General features: G+C 39.7%; 1 protein-coding gene across 5 annotated transcripts in view; it reads right to left on the reverse strand.

Annotated features, from left to right (window-relative positions):
• The window catches only part of CBFA2T2 (CBFA2/RUNX1 partner transcriptional co-repressor 2), a 169,801-nt gene that overhangs the window by 33,293 nt on the left and 119,223 nt on the right, over positions 1–17,285 (reverse strand). For 4 of the 5 annotated variants that reach the window (XM_060031052.1, XM_060031049.1, XM_060031048.1 and 1 more), the window contains exons 2-3: positions 14,810–14,953; positions 11,110–11,351 (exon numbers count right to left, since the gene is read on the reverse strand). In XM_060031052.1, the coding sequence (XP_059887035.1) occupies positions 11,110–11,351; positions 14,810–14,953 (386 nt within the window). Of the gene's footprint in view, positions 1–11,109; positions 11,352–14,308; positions 14,347–14,809; positions 14,954–17,285 lie in introns of those variants that run through there. The other variant, XM_060031051.1, reaches the window with a different exon arrangement.

Genomic DNA, 17,285 nt, shown 5'->3' on the forward strand with positions numbered 1-17,285 from the left:
ACCTTATACACTAAATTTATATACATGTATACCCTATGAAATCACAATTCCATTGTTCAGTGCAGTGCTTACACACATGTACCATAAATAAAAATGTTCATTATTTGTAATGGCCCCTGTACAGAAAAGAGTTAATATAGCTGGTCTACAACTGCTAACCTTAGGAAAGCCTGCTTGCAAGGTAAAAAACTGTAACACATGCTACAACACGGATAAACCTTGACAACATTACACTAAGTGAAATGAGCCAGCTACAAAAAGACAAATACTATGTGATTTCACTAATAGGAGGTAACTGGAGTAGTCAAGTAGAATGGTGGCTGACAGAAGCTGGGGAAAGAAGGAAATGGGGAATTATTGTTTAATGGCACAGAGTTACAGTTTTGAAAGATGAAAAGTGTTCTGAAGGTAGACGGTGGTGATAGTTGCACAACAATGAATATACTTAATACCACTGAATTGTACACTTAAAAATGGTTACGATGGTAAATTTTGTGCTATATGTATTTTACCACCTCCTCATGATGACACAATTTCAAAAATTTGGGAAAAAAAAAAAAACATTAACCCAAGCACAGCCATTTAAAAGAGATGATTGGCTACATCTACATATTCCTTCATAGTTAGAAAAAAATTCACTTTCTCTGTGTGTGTGTGTGCGCGCACGCGTGCGTGTGCGCATGCACGCATGCAAATGAGCTGTCATTTTTTTCTTCTACTCTTGAAATTAAGCAGACTCTACTTAATTTGCTGCTGGAATTGGCATTAACATTCTGATGGCTACTTTGCTTCCAATTATGCTCAAACTCATTTTGACATTTAAGGCCAATTTTATTAGTCTAGAGCCAGAAATACTTTTCCATAATACTCTAAAATTTGACCAATAAAGGGACCCCACTCCCACCCCAAACAAACAAAAAGTTTCCCTAATGGATGTGGGTACTGTTTTAACAAACTCTGATTGATGCTAAACACCACTTTTCCTTCTATGAGTCTGGAGTTTCATAGGTGCTATGCCAAGAGTGCCTATGTGCCCAGACCCCAGGAAAAACCTTGGGCATTGAGGGTTTAATGGGGTTCCTTGGGCAGAAACATCACACATAAGTTGCTGTATTTTCACTGCTGGGGGAAAAGTGAACTCTGTGTGACTGTTCATAGAGGAGAAAAAGGAAGCCTATATATGGATTCCTCCGGATCCCAACTGTGTTTCTCACCTTTTTGATCCAGTTGTGTATCTTTTTTTTTTTCCCCTGCGGTACGTGGGCCTCTCACTGTTGTGGCCTCTCCCACTGCGGAGCACAGGCTCTGGACGCGCAGGCTCAGTGGCCATGGCTCACGGGCCCAGCCGCTCCGCAGCATGTGGGATCTTCCCGGATCGGGGCACGAACCCGTGTCCCCTGCATCGGCAGGCGGACTCCCAACCACTGCGCCACCAGGGAAGCCCCAGCTGTGTACCTTTATTATGCCTCTGTATTAAATCTTAGGGACTTCCCTGGTGGTCCAGTGGTAAAGAATCTGCCTTGCAATACAGGGGACGCAGGTTTGATCTCTCATCAGGAACTAAGATCCCACATGCTGCAGGATAACTAAGCCCGCGTGCCACAACTACTGAGCTCGTGCGCCTCATCTAGAGCCCGTGTGCCACAAACTACAGAGCTCACGTGCTCTGGAAGCTGCGCGCCACAACTAGAGAAGAGAAAACCTGCATGCCACAACTAAAGAGAAGCCTGTGCACCACAATGAAGAGCCTGCATGCTGTAACGAAAGATCCTGCATGCCTCAACAAAGATCCTGTGGGCTGCAACTAAGACCTGATGCAGCCCCCCCCCCCCAAAAAAACTTAGCTGTGAGCACAACTATATGCCAAGTCCGGACAATTCTAGCAAATCTCAAGACATGGGGGTGGTACTGGGGGACCCCTGATGCTGCCTCAAAATATAAACAACTCAAATGTCCATCAAAAAGTATAAACTGTGGTATATTCCTACAATGAAACATTATACAGCAATGACAATGAACCACCTACAGTTATACAAAACAACAGGGATAGAATCTCAAATGAGGAAAAAGTCATTTATTGCATTTTGCCTTGTATGAAAGTGGTTTCCTCTGTACAATACTGAATCATCTTTTAAAGCAGCAGTTCAGAAACATTTTAGTCTCATAAGCCCTCTAATTAATATGGGTTACATCTATTGATAATCATTATATCCGAAATTAAAACTGAGAATTTAAACAATATTTATTATTAACTCATTTCAAAATAACTGTACTTATCTCAAAAATGTAGTATACAGATTTGGTGCAGCATGGCGTTGGCTGTGGTATTGAAGTTAAGCAAGATTCCACAAGTGATGCAATTTGTTGCCAGAAGTATGTTTTTCTTCAAAAAGGCAATAACTTCAAGCACTTGTGGTGGATACAGATTTTTGCTGCAACTCTGCAAACGCAGGCGAGACACTACCCTGGGACCAGCTGGCCTGTGGCCCTTGGGTGATGAGAGGGGAGTGCATTGCTGGGACACATAGGACATCTCCTACAGAGGACCACTCCTCTAAGGCTGAGAAACATAACTAACCTATCACATACATAAAAATACAAATAGCAATTTAGACAAAATGAGGCGGGGACTTCCCTGGTGGTCCAGTGGCTAAGACTCTGCGCTCTGGATGCAGGGGGCCAGGGTTCGATCCCTGGTCACAGAACTAGATCCCACATGCTGCAACTGAGAGTTTGCATGCCACAACTAAAGACCCTGCATGCTGCAACTAAAAAAAAAGATCCTGCATGCTTGCTGCAAGTAAAAGATCCTGCACATGGCACTGCAGATCCCATGTGCTGCAACTAAGACCTGGTGCAGACAAATAAATAAACATTAAAAAAATGAGGTGACAGAAGAATGTTTCAGACAAAGGAACAAGATAAAACCCCAGAAGAAGAACCAGTGATGTGGAGATAGGCAATCTACCCAAGAAAGAGTTGAGTAATCATCATAAAGATGATCACAGGACTTGGGAGGAAAATATATGCAGAGAGCAATAAACTAGCAGTTTTTAACAAAGAATTAGAAAATATAAAGAGCAACCACACAGAAGAATATAATGACAGAAATGAAAAACACACTAGAAGGAATCAACAGTAGACTAAACGAGGCAGAATTATGGATCAGTGAGCTGAAACACAGAGTAGTGGAAATCACTGCCGTCAAAAAGAAAAAAGAATGAAAAGAAATGAAGACGGTGTAAGAGACCTCTGGAACAACATCAAGCGCACTAATGTTTGCATTATAGGGGACCCAGAAGGAGTAGAAAAAGAGAGAAAGGGCCTGAGAAAATGTGTGAAGAGATAATAGCTGAAAACTTCCCTAACCTGGAAAAGGAAATAGTCACCCAAGTCCAGGAGGTACAGAGTCCCATACAGCAGCAGTCTCCAACCTTTTTGGCACCATGGACTGGTTTCATGGAAGACAATTTTTCCACAGGGGGCAGGGTGGGGGATGGGATGGTTCAGGCATTAATGCGAGCGATGGGGAGTGGCAGATGAAGCTTAGCTCACTCTCCTGCCACTCACATCCTGCTGTGCGGTCCAGCTCCTAACAGGCCACGGACTGCTACTGGTCCATGGCCCAGGGGTTGGGGACCCCTGCCATACAAGACTAACCTGCAGAGAAACACACCAAAACACACTGTAATCGAAATGACAAAAATTAAAGATAAAGAGAGAATATTAAAAGCAATAAGGGAAAAGCAACAACACACAAAGGAACTCTTAATAAGGCTATCAGCTGATTTTTTTCAGCAGAAACTCTGCAGACCAGAAGGGAGTGGCACAATACACTTAAAGTGATGAAAGAGAAAAACCTACAACCAAGAATACTCTACCCAGCAAGGCTCTCATTCAGATTTGGTGGAGAAATCAAAAGCTTAACAGACAAGCAAAAGCTAAAAGAATTCAGCACCCTAAACCAGCTTTATGACAAATGCTAAGGGAACTTCCCTAGGCAGAAAAGAAAAGGCCACAATTAGAAACAAGAAAATTATGAAATGGAAAAGCTTACTGGTAAAGGCAAAAATACAAAAAAGGTAGGGAATCATCCATATACAAAGCTACTGGGGAGGTAGTTAAAAGACAAAAGAAGGGGCTTCCCTGGCGGCGCAGTGGTTGAGAGTCCACCTGCCGATGCAGGGGACACAGGTTCATGCCCCGGTCTGGGAAGATCCCACATGCCGCGGAGCGGCTGGGCCCGTGAGCCATGGCCGCTGGGCCTGTGTGTCCGGAGCCTGTGCTTTGCAGCGGGAGAGGCCACAACAGTGAGAGGCACGTGTACCAAAAAAAAAAAAAAGAAAAAAAGAAACACACAAAACTGACTTCCCTGGTGGCACATTAGTTAAGAATCTGCCTGCCAATGCACGGAACATGGGTTCAAGCCCTGGTCCGGAAGATCCCACATGCCGCAGAGCAACTAAACCCACGCGCCACAACTACTGAGCCTGTGCTCTAGAGCCTGCAAGCAACAACTACTGAGCCTGTGTGCCACAACTAATGAAGCCGCACGCCTAGAGCCTGTGCTCCGCAACAAGAGAAGCCACCACAATGAGGAGACCGCGCACTGTAACTAAGAGTAAGCCCTGCTCACCACAACTAGAGAAAGTCCACGCGCAGTAACAAAGACCCAACGCAGTCAAAAATAAATAAATAAAATAAATAAATTTTTAAAAACAAAAGAAACACACAGAACAATTAGATGTAAAATATAATATCAAAAACAATAATCTTGAGGGGAGCAGAGTACAAATGCAGGGTATCTAAAACCCATTTGAAAGTAAGAGATCAGCAACTTAAAACAAGCATGTGTATATATATATATATAGGCTGCTATACAAAAACCTGCTATACAAAAACATATATACAGGCTGCTATACAAAATCTATAATAAATATACATACAAAAAAGAAACAGGAATGCAAACACAACACTAAAGATAGTCATCAAATCACAGAAGAGGACAAAAGAAGGTGAAAAAAAGACCTACAAAAACAAATCCAAAACAATTAACAAAATGACAATAGGTACACGCATATCAATAATTACTCTAAATATAAATGGACTAAATGCTCCAACCACAAGACAGACTGCTGAATGGATACAAAAACAGGACCCATATATATGCTGCCTACAAGAGACTCACTTCAGATTTCGAGACAAATACAGACTGAAAGTGAGGAGATGGGAAGAGGTATTCCATGCAAATGGAAATCAAAAGAAAGTTGGAGTAGCAATACTCATATCAGACAAAAGAGACTTTAAAATAAAGAATGTGGGGACTTCCTTGGTGTTGCAGTGGAAGACTCCGCGCTCACAATGCAGGAGGCCTGGGTTCGATCCCTGGTCAGGGAACTAGATCCCACATGCATGCCACAATGAAGAGTTTGCATGCCATAACTAAGAAGCCACCAAGCCGCAACTAAGGAACATGCCTGCTGCAACTAAGACCCAGTGCAACCAAATAAATAAAATAAACAAATAAATATTTTTTAGAAAAAGAAAGAAAGAAAAAGGCTATGACTGGAAATTCCCTAGTGGTCCAGTAATTAGGACTCCGTGCTCTCACTGCCGAGGGCCTGGGTTCAATCCTTGGTCAAGGAACTAAGATCCCACAAGCTAAGGAGTGTGGCCAAAAAAACCCAAACAAACAAACATAATGATCAAAGGATCAATCCAAGAAGAAGATAGAACAATTAATTGTAAATACGTATGCACACAACATAGGAGCACCTCAATTATATGGCAAATGTTAACAGACATAAAAGGAGAAACTGATGGTAACACAATAATAGTGGGGAACTTTAATACCCCACTTACATCAATGGACAGATCATCCAGACAGAAACTCAGTAAGGAAACACAGGTCTTAAATGACACATTAGACCAGATGGACTTAATTGATATTTACAGGGCATTCCATCTGAAAGCAGCAGGATACAAATTTTTTGCACCTGTAAATGGAACATTCTCCAGGACAGATCACATGATGGGCAAGAAAGCAAGACTTGGTAAATTTAAGAAACCTGAAATCATATCAAGCCTCTTTTAAAACACAAACACATGGAGGCTAAACAACATGCTACTGAACAACCAATGGATCACTGAAGAAATCAAAGAGGAAATAAAAAAATACCTAGAGACAAATGAAAATGAAAACACAACAATCCAAAACCCATGGGACGCAGCAAAAGCAGTTCTAAGAGGGAAGTTTATAGTGATACTAGCTTACCTCAGGAAACATGAAAAATCTCAAATGAACAACCTAAACTTACACCTAAAGCAACTAGAGAAGAACAAACAAAACCCAAAGTTAGTAGAAGGAAAGAAATCATAAAGATCACAGCAGAAATAAATGAAGTAGAGACTAAAAGAAAAACAAAACAGAAAACATCAATGAAACTAAAAACTGGTTCTCTGAAAAGATAAACAAAATTGATAAACCTTTAGCCAGCCTCATCAAGAAAAAAAAGGGAGAGGGCCCAAATCAATAAAATCAGAAAAGGAGAAGTTACAACTGACACCACTGAAACACAAAGGATCTTAAGAGACTACTAGGAGCAGCTATATACCAATAAAATGGACAACCTAGAAGAAATGGACAAATTCTTAGAAATGTACAACCTGCCAAGACTGAACCAGGAAGAAACAGAAAATATGAACCAGCCAATTGCCAGTAATGAAATTAAATATGCAACCTGGGGTTTCCCCTGTGGCGCAGTGGTTAAAAATCTGCCTGCCAATGCAGGGGACATGGGCTCGATCCCTGGTCCGGTAAGATCCCACATGCCGCAGAGCAACCAAGCCAGTGAGCCACAACCACAGAGTGTGTGCTCTAGAGCCTATGAGCCACAACTACTGAAGCCCGCATGCTCTAGGGATCGTGCTCCGCAACAAGGGAAGCCACCGCAATGAAAAGCCTGTGCACTGCAACAAAGAGTAGCCCCCACTTGCCACAACTAGAGAAAGCCCGCACGCAGCAACAAAGACCCAACACAACCAAAAATAAATAAAATTTAAAAAAAAAGAAATTAAATAAGCAACTTAAAAACTCCCAACAAACAAAAGTCCAAGACCAGATGGCTTCACAGGTGAATTATACCAAACATTTAAAGAAGCATTAATACCTATCCTTCTGAAACTATTCCAAAAAATGGCAGAGGGAGGAACACTTCCAAACTCATTCTATGAGGTCACAATCACCCTGATAAAGATATTACAAAAAAAAAGAAAATTACAGGCCAATACCACTGATGAACACAGATGCAAAAATCCTCAACAAAATACCAGCAAACAGAATCCAACAATACATTAAAAGGATTATACACCATGGTCACCACAAATTAATCAATGTTATACACCCATTAACAAACTGAAGAATAAAAACCATATGATCATCTCAACAGATGCAGAAAAAGCTTCTGATAAAATTCAACACCCATTTATGATAAAAACTCTTCAGAAAGTGGGCACAGAGAGAACATACTTAGCATAATAAAGGTCACATATGACAAACCAACACCTAACAGCATACTCAAGGGTGAAAAGCTGAAAGCATTTCCTCTAAGATCAGGAACAAGAAAAGGATTTCCACTCTTGCCATTTTTATTCAACATAGTTTTGGAAGTCCCAGCCACAGCAATCAGAGAAGAAAAAAAAATAAAAGGAATCCAATCCGGAAAAGTAAAAGTAAAACTGTCACTGTTTGCAGACGACATGATGCTACATACAGAAAATCCTAAGGATGCTACCAGAAAAATACTAGAGCTCATCAATGAATTCAATAAAGTTGCAGGATACAAAATTAATATACAGAAATCTGTTGCATTTCTATACACTAACAACAAAATATCAGAAAGAGAAATTAAGCAAACAATCCCATTTAACACTACATCAAAAAGAATAAAATACCTAGGAATAAATGTACCTAAGGAGGGAAAATACCTGTACCCCAAAACTACAAGACACCGATGATAGAAACTGAAGATGACAAACTGATGCAAAGATATACCTTGTTTTTGGATTAGAAGAATGAATATTGTTAAAATGACCATACTACCCAAGGAAATCTACAGATTCAATGCAATCCCTATCAAATCACCAATGGCATTTTTCACAGAACTGGAACAAAAAAATTTTTAATTTGTGTGGAAACACTAAAGATCCCAAATAGCCAAAACAATCTTGAGAAAAAACACTGCTGGAGGAATCACACTCCCTAACTTGACTATACTACAAAGCTACAGTAATCAAAAAAGTATGGTACTGGCACAAAAACAGACACACAGATCAATGGAAAAGGACAGAAAGCCCAGAAATAAACCCATGCCCTTATGGTCAATTAATCTACAACAAAGGAGGCAAGAATATACAACGCAGAAAAAACAGTCTCTTCAATAAGTGGTGCTGGGAAAACTGGACAACTACATGTAAAAGAATGAAATTAGAACATTCTCTAACACCATATAGAAAAATAAACCCAAAATGGATTAAAGACCTAAATATAAGACTGGATACTGTAAAACTCCTAGAGGAAAACATAGGCAGAACACTCTTTGACATAAATCACAGCAATATATTTTTGGATCCATCTCCTAGAGTAAGGAAATAAAAAAATAAATAAACAAATGGGATCTAATTAATCTTAAAAGCTTTTGCTCAGCAAAGGAATCCATATACAAAATGAAAAGACAATCTACAGGCTGGGAGAAAATACTTGCAAACAATGCAACTGACAAGAGATTAATCTCCAAAATATACAAACAGCTCATATAGCTTAATATCAAAAAAACAAACAACCCAATTAAAAAAAAATAGGCAGAAGACCAAAACAGACATTTCTCCAAAGAAGATATACAGATGGCCAACAGGCACATGGAAAAATGCTCAACACTGCTAATTACTAGAGAAATGCAAATCAAAATTACAATGAGGTGCCATCTCATGCTGGTTAGAATGGCCATCATTAAGAAGTCTCCAAATAATAAATGCTGGAGAGGGTATGGAGAAAAGAAACCTTTTTCTTTTACATTCCCACTGTTGGTGGGAATAGAGTTGTCATATGCTCCTGAGCATATATCTGGACAAAGCTATATTTTGAAAAGATACGTGCACCCCTATGTTCACAGCAGCAGTATTTACAATAGCCAAGACATGGAAACAACCTAAATGTCTATCAACAGATAAATAGATAAAGAAGATGCAGCATATACACACAATGGAATATTACTAAGTCATAAAAAAGAATGAAATAATGCCATTTGCAACAACATGGATGGATCTAGAAAGAGATTATCATACTAAGTGAAGTAAGTCAGGCAGAGAAAGACAAATAGCATACAATATCACTGAAATTTTTTTCTTTTTTAGCTGTGTGGCGCAGCTTGCAGAATCTTAGTTCCCCAACCAGGGATTGAACCATGGCCCACAGCAGTGAAAGCACAGAGTCCTAACCACTGGACTGCCAGGGAATTCCAATTATCACTTAAATGTTGACTCTAAAAAAATGATATAAATGAATTTGTTTACAAAACAGAAATAGACTCACGGGCATAGAAAACAAACTATGTTTACCAAAAGGGAAAGTGGGGAAGGAATAAATTAGGAATTTGAGATTAACAGATACACACTACTATGTATAAAATAGATACATAACAAGGACCTGCTGTATAGCAGAGGGAACCATATTCAATACCTTGTAATAACCTATAATGGAAAAGAATCTGAAAAAGAATATAACTGAATCACTTTGCTGTACACCTGAAACTAACACAACGTTGTAAATTAACTATCCTTCAATTTTTAAAAATGGTTAAAAAATGTAGTAAGGAGAATGGCACTGTTTGTACAGTTTTGCAAATCTCTCTGCTATCTAGCTTAATAAAAGAGAGCCGGATTCTCCTAATTTGCTTCTGCATTTAACCTGTTTCAACATCCTATGTCATGCAGCCTCTAGAAAATTCCACAATACAGTCATGAGAGAATAAGAGTCAAAAGGCAAGTAACATTTTAGTATTATTATGAAAATGTTTTTGACCTCCTGGACTTCCAAAAAGGGTCTCGAGAAATCCTAGGGGTCCCTAATTACACTTTGAGAACTGCCTGGTAAAAGTTTAGTACTGTGATTCATCTTTATCACATACAGAGGGTAATATGCAGGAGCACAGTGTGCTTTTAGTTGAGGTAAATCTTGAGGAATTCAATTTACAAACATTAAGAACTGGAAGCTCGTCCCTTATATACACTAAGAGTCAAACCTCTCCCAGCTGTCAATGTAAGAAGATCACTACCTTATATCATGGATTTGCCACTCAGTATGGAAAAAAAATTTGTTCCTTGAAAATCCTAAAGAAATTGTATTTGCACGAGGAGCTGAAGAATGTAATCCATTTGATACTATTTATTTAGACCACAAAACTTGTAATTTCACAAATTATTATCTTGAAAATTAAACCATTTGTCTTTTTTCTCTGGTTTGGAAACAATGCACCAGGCACTGAATATATTAAGGAACACAACTTAGTTGAACCTCAGTGGGCCTCTTGAAACTCACTTTTAAGAGAAATTTAAAGTTGTTTATCGGAATTAAATTGATACCGTAAGAAACAATACGGTAGAGCTTCCCTGGTGGCGCAGTGGTTGAGAGTCCACCTGCCGATGTAGGGGACACGGGTTCGTGCCCTGGTCCGGGAGGATCCCACATGCCGCAGAGCGGCTGGGCCCCGTGAGCCATGGCCGCTGAGCCTGCACGTCCGGAACCTGTGCTCCACAACGGGAGAGGCCACAACAGTGAGAGGCCCGTGTACCACAAAAAAAAAAAAAAAAAGAAAAAAAAAAGAAAAGAAACAATACGGTAAAACGTTATAGATTTTGCTTTTGTTTCTTTGATAAACATTATCCACAACTGAAATCCATGATTCAACATTATTATACAAGTTAAACTAATCTAGACTGTAGAATCTGCCACACTGCTACAAGTTAGGGAATGAGGAGAAGTATGTACAACCTCTCTGCTGGCTTCAGTTCTGAGCCATATACTCAAGCAGCTGTCGACAGTGATGTACTTACCACCAGTGCTAGAACAAGAGTCCGCACCTTCTCCCCAATCTCAGGTGAGATGTCATTGCCAAACTGTTGCAGAGTGGTGAGGAAACGTTTCAACTTGCTGAGCTGCCGGGCACCACAAGTGGCTGGCAACTGTTGATTTGTTAGTGCAGATGATGTGGAAGAGGCAGGACCATTGCTGAATCTCTGTGGTGGTGATGGGGCACCATTCAGGGTGGGAGGAGAATGGTTGATGCCGTTGCTCACTAAAAGAAAGACTTGGTTTAAGTGCAAAACATAAGGATCTCTGCTAATTTCTTCTTTTTTTGCATTTGCCTTCATTTAAATTTTGTAAATCACATGTTAAAAGAGTACACAAGACATGTTTTCAGCCCTCAGCAATGTTGCTTTATAGTGAGACAGGTTGCCAGGTAAAAAATGGTAACAGAATAACATAAAGTGTTAGAAGAGTATGAGTGCTACAAGAGCAAAGAGAAGGGACATCTAGATTCTACAGGTGCCAAGGGGAGGGATGGGTAGTTTTTAAGACTTCTTGCAATAGGCTGCATGAGAGAAGTCTGGTAGAATATGTATTTCCAATGACTGGACACTCATGCCCATCTTTTATGTGACACCTCCTTCCCAACCTCAGGTTCCCAAAGAATTTAAGCAGTCAATTTAAATATAGCATTTGGAGGCTTCCTTGGTTGCACAGTGGTTAAGAATCCGCCTGCCAATGCGGGGGACATGGGTTTAAGCCCTGGTCTGGGAAGATCCCACATGCCACAGAGCAACTAAGCCTGTGCGCCACAGCTACTGAGCCTGTGCTCTAGAGCCCACGAGCCACAACTACTAAGCCTGCATGCCACAGCTACTGAAGCCCGTGCACCTAGAGCCCATGCTTCACAATGAGAAGCCACTGCAATGAGAAGCCCACGCACTGCAATTAAGAGTAGCCCCTGCCCGCCACAACTAGAGAAAGCCCACACGCAGCAACAAAAACCCAATGCGGCCAAAAATAAATTAAATAAATAAATTTATATTAAAAAATATATATATAGCATTTAAACAAGATAATCAGAAAGTAGAGAGTTGTGTTAATGTGAGAAATGTTTTTTTCTAGGCTATAGGTTTAATGACCTGTTCCTGCAATGAGATATATATCTCTTTGACCACTCAGAATATTCATGTCCATTAAAATCAGTTTTTCTCTGCCTTGACAGTGCCAAATTCTTGGTCATTCAATATAGCATTTTCTAGATACCACATGGGACACTTCCATTCTATATTTCGGCTCAAATTATAATACATGTGATAAATTACGGTTTTCCTATTTGCCTGTTCTTTTTCCTTTTTTTAATAAATTTATGTATTTATTTTTATTTTTGTCTGCCTTGGGTCTTTGTTGCTGCATGTGGGGCTTTCTCTAGCTGCGGCAAGCTGGGGCTACTCTTTGTTGTGGTGTGCAGGCTTCTCACTGAGGTGGCTTCTCTTGTTGCAGGGCACGGGCTCTAAGCGCACGGGCTCAGTAGTTGTGGCGCACGGGCTTAGTTGCTCTGTGGCATGTGGGATCTTCCAGGACCAGGGATCGAACCTGTGTCCCCTGCATTGGCAGGTGGATTGTTAACCACTACAGCACCAGGGAAGTCCCTGCCCATTGTTCTTAACAGTCATTTCTTGTAGTTTTAATTTGGAACACAACTCTAGAGCTATGTTCTTGGAGGCAAAGCTCCTTCTTCCCTGATGAATGAAATAAAATTACCTAGTGCCTAAGTGTCAACAGATTTTTCATTTAATCATATCCAGGCTTGAAAATTTAAGAAAGTAAAACTAAGTCTAAAAACATATCACCTGTATTAAGAAGCATTATTTGACAGACTCCACTGCTCCTACTAGATTTAATAACTTTGTTCTGTGCTGCCCATGTACATGCTTCCATTATTTTACTTACCAAATTATACTTATTTCTTTTTGTATTATACTGCCTTGAAAGACTGTCTACTTCTTGATTAAACACACATCTGTGTATATCATAATTAGCTAAGCTGTTATGAACTGTGTATGCTGTATGTGTATGGCTCAATGCATAAAAGGTTAACAGGCTGAGAAAAAGAGGGTGTCTCTACTGTGTCTCCCAGTGAAGGATGCTAGAGCTACTGGAAAGGAAGGCTCAACACTCAACCTCAGCAATACAGAAAGTCAGCTGCAATGGTGTACCATTTCTTTGTGTTCACAGAAAGGTCCATTGCCATTGGAGAGCTGCCCTCTTTTGAAGCAACCTGTAAAAATAATACATTGCTATGCTTTTCGCCACCCTGACACTTACACGGGCTGTTTTACAATTTCAGTGAAAGTATATGATCACATTTTCTGAAATAAAACATATTCATCCCTAAATAGTCAAATACGGGGGTCAAAAGGGTTGACTACACACACACACACACACACACACACACACACACACACACGCACACACACCCCAACTGTCTATATCTTGAAATCTGAATGACAGCCTGGGTTTAAATCTGTTTCACTTCAAGATAGTATCTTTATCTAAGGCTGTTTAACTTTGAGATAAAAAATACAATTTAAGAAAAAAGGGTATCAAACTTCATTTCATAAACTTTGGCTCAAATTGTTACAGCTGCCAGTTACTCAATTTCAAATGTTTTGGGGCAATAAATAATTAAACCTTCTTTTTTAAATTGAGGTTTTAGGACTAAATTTGCGGAGTTACAGGGTTTGGGGAAATTCAGCTTTAGTAGATACTACCAAAAATTTTTCTCATAAACAATGTACGATTGTTCAAGTTGCTCCACACATACTCACCAAAACTTGATATTCTTTTTTATTCTGAACATTCTTGTGGGTGTATGTAGTACTATATTGGGTTTTAGTTTGCATTTCCTTGGTGACTAGCAAGGCTGAACAACTTTTATTTATTGTCTAATATATTTGTTATGGACTAAATTGTATCCCCCTCCCAAACTCCTATGTTGAAGTTGTGACCCCCAGTACCTCAGAATGTGACTATATTTGGAGATAGGGCCCTTAAAGGTTAAATGAGGTCATCTGCCTAAGTCCTAATCCAATATGACTGTTGTACTTATAAGAAGAGGAGGGAGCACCAAGGATGCACATGCACAAGGAAAGGCTATGAGAGGACAGAGCAAGAAGGCAGCTATCTGCAAGACAAGGAAAGAGGCTTCCAAAGAAACCAAACCTGCTGACATCTTGATCTTGGACTTCTAACCTCCAGAACTGTGAAAAAATTAATTCCTGTTGTTTAAGCCACCTAGTCTTTGGTATTTTGTTACAGCAGCCCTAGTAAACTCATAAAATAATCAATTTTTTTTGTAAAAAGCCTTACCATGACAGTCCTGGAGTATAGTTCATTCATTTTATGAAACTTACTTTGAATCCTATTAATCAATATAATAATTTAAATTCATTATTTTAGAGCCAAAGAAATTAAAATAGATACTTACAAGCCAAAAAGTATGAAAACAAAATATTTAGACTACTAAATTTCCAAATACCTAAATCAGCTATGTACTATTCTCAGAGGGAAAAAGCAACTTAGAAAAGAAACAACCAAGACACATGTGTGTGTGTTAACAGCCATTTAAAAAATGTTAAGTAGTATATATAGAAGGCTTAATGACATTCATTTAGATCCAAATGTCACGGTGAACCACAAACCCAAGTAATTAAGAGGTCTCACATGCTGTAGGAGTGAATGACACTGGCCTAGGTCCTCCGGGATTTATTGGTGGGAGGGGTGGCATGGTGGGAGGTGAGGATCTTGACTGTATCTTCACTTCCACAGGCGATCCAGGCATTGCTGGCACCCTTTTGTCAGCACCAACTGTAGAGAATAAAAGGAATGGAAATCAGAATTTTCTGTAAAAGAAAAGTAGTCACAACAATCTGAAATACCAACATATTTACCTAGAGGACTGAGAAGTGAAGAAGATGCTTTCTTAGTATAATAGGTTGAATGGTGGCCCCCCAAAATATGTCTACCTCTTAATTCCTTGAACTGTGAATGTTTCCTTATTTGGAAAAAATGTCCTTGCAGATATAATTAAGTTAAGGATTTTGAGGGGAGGAGATCACCCTGGATTATCTGGGTAGTTCCTAAATCCAGTATGAATGACGTCCTTATAAGAAGAGGAGAAAAGACAGACACACACACAGAGGGAAGTTTACTACGTGAAGACAGACATAGTCCCACAGAGAGAACGCATGTGACAATGGAGGCAGAGATTGGAATGTTGCCATCTACAAGCCAAGGAATGCCAAGGATTATCAGCAAACACCTGAAGCTAGGAGACAGGTATAGAATAGATTCTTCCTCTGAGGCCAAGAAGGAATCAACCCTGCTGATACCTTGATTTTGGATTTCTGACCTCTTGAACTGTGAGAGAATAGTGTTGTTTTAAGCCACCCAGTGTATAGTACTTTTACAGCAATCCTAGGAATCTAAGACAAGGCAGCAAGGTCAAGGGATGATGTGACATTAGAGTTAACAGTGAGGATAGTGGCTGAGAAAGGAAGAAACCAGGTTATAAATTCAGCTTATCTCAACGGCATTCTTTCTTGACTTCTTACAAATTAACTGAAGTAGTAGTGGTAAAAAAAAGCTAATGTGGGACTGTCCAGACAAGTAAGCATCAACTGCATGCCATGGAAATAGAATCAGTCAGTTGTATATAAATTACTATGAATGATGAAATACATATTTATACATATCAACTATTCTAAGTAAGAAAAATGAAGTGGAGTCAACATCTCTGATACCAAGCATGTGATTTACGATGTATATTGTCCAAAAAAAAAGAAAAGTAGAGCTGACCCTAAGCTAAGTACAGGCTACTTCATCTACGAGGACAATTCATAATAAGCAGCTGTTTGATAACACTTGATGGCAACAAATCCCAGAAAGTCAGATTAGGTAGATTAAACTTGATGTTAGAATTAGGTCTGAGCTAATATGAAGAAGACTTGATAATGAAGAGTAATGTTCTAATATCTTCAAAAACTTATTTTTTCCCATTAAAGGGAACTTGTTACCTACTTCGTTAATAATAGGGCCATGGCTACCATAATCACCTTTAAATTGAGCTATGTTCCTCTCAGTAATTCCAAACTTTTCCTTTAAGTACCCTGTGTTTATTCTCCAATAACTGCTGAATTCAATGTAAAGTACAAGAAATGGAGACCAAAGGTTCAAATGAGAATGTTAAATCAAAGTTTTCCTTCACTGAGATCATAGTTATAAACACAATACATATAAAAGGATTCATGACACTGGCAACAAGGCGCATCTTGGCACATTCAAGGGCACTTTCTCAAGAGGAAAACATCCCCAAATATTACTTTTATGCCTTAGTTTGCAGTGGTCACATTTTGGGAAGAGATATAATGAATATATAAAGTCAATCAGGGTAGCAATGCCCCCAAGTTACAAATCCCCTGACAAAAATGTGTAGGTCTTTGAGAGCCATGTGAGCACACTCTGCCAGCCCTTCCCATCTCTGTCCAGGACATTTTCTTTGTAAAATGGACGGTCATCCTGTCTGATTAGTGAACTAATTAGGTATTGCGTTTGCCTTTTTCTTCTTGACAGTGTTTTCTCAATGCCCTTCAGAGAACAGTTGACACGTTTCCAGCTCTTCCATCTGGGGCCCAGCTTTCTGGAGGGCGGGGGGAGAAAAGAAGGAAGGAACTAACAGTTGTCTCGCCCTGTTATGTGTTGTGTATAGTGTGCAACAACCTAGGGGGAGCCTTTCTTCAGACCACCTGCCTTTACAGCAAGGGTGCCAAAGGCCGGAGGAGGGCTTATCAGTGAGATGTGTTTTAGCAGTCAGCACTTGGCAGAATGAAAAAGTCAAGAGCAGCCCAACTGCAGAACACTGAATTATATACCAACTGAAAGCTTAGAAACTGGGGAAAACCCAGACTCCAGAGTACGGTTTATATTAGGTTAAAACTACCTATCTCTTATTCACGTCACTACTCACAAACCTTCAACACTAGTATCATTCCTCACGTTTCAAGCAACAACCCTTGTCTAGTAGGAAAAGTATGGGTACAGAGACTGAGAGGTTTGGTGTGAATCGCCATTCTAATGACGATTTTATCACTGAATGATAAAATCTGTATGAATTTTATCTCATCACTTCACCTTTCCAGGC

The sequence above is a fragment of the Delphinus delphis genome, chromosome 15 (assembly GCF_949987515.2).
Source record: "Delphinus delphis chromosome 15, mDelDel1.2, whole genome shotgun sequence".
Taxonomy (NCBI): Eukaryota; Metazoa; Chordata; class Mammalia; order Artiodactyla; family Delphinidae; genus Delphinus; species Delphinus delphis.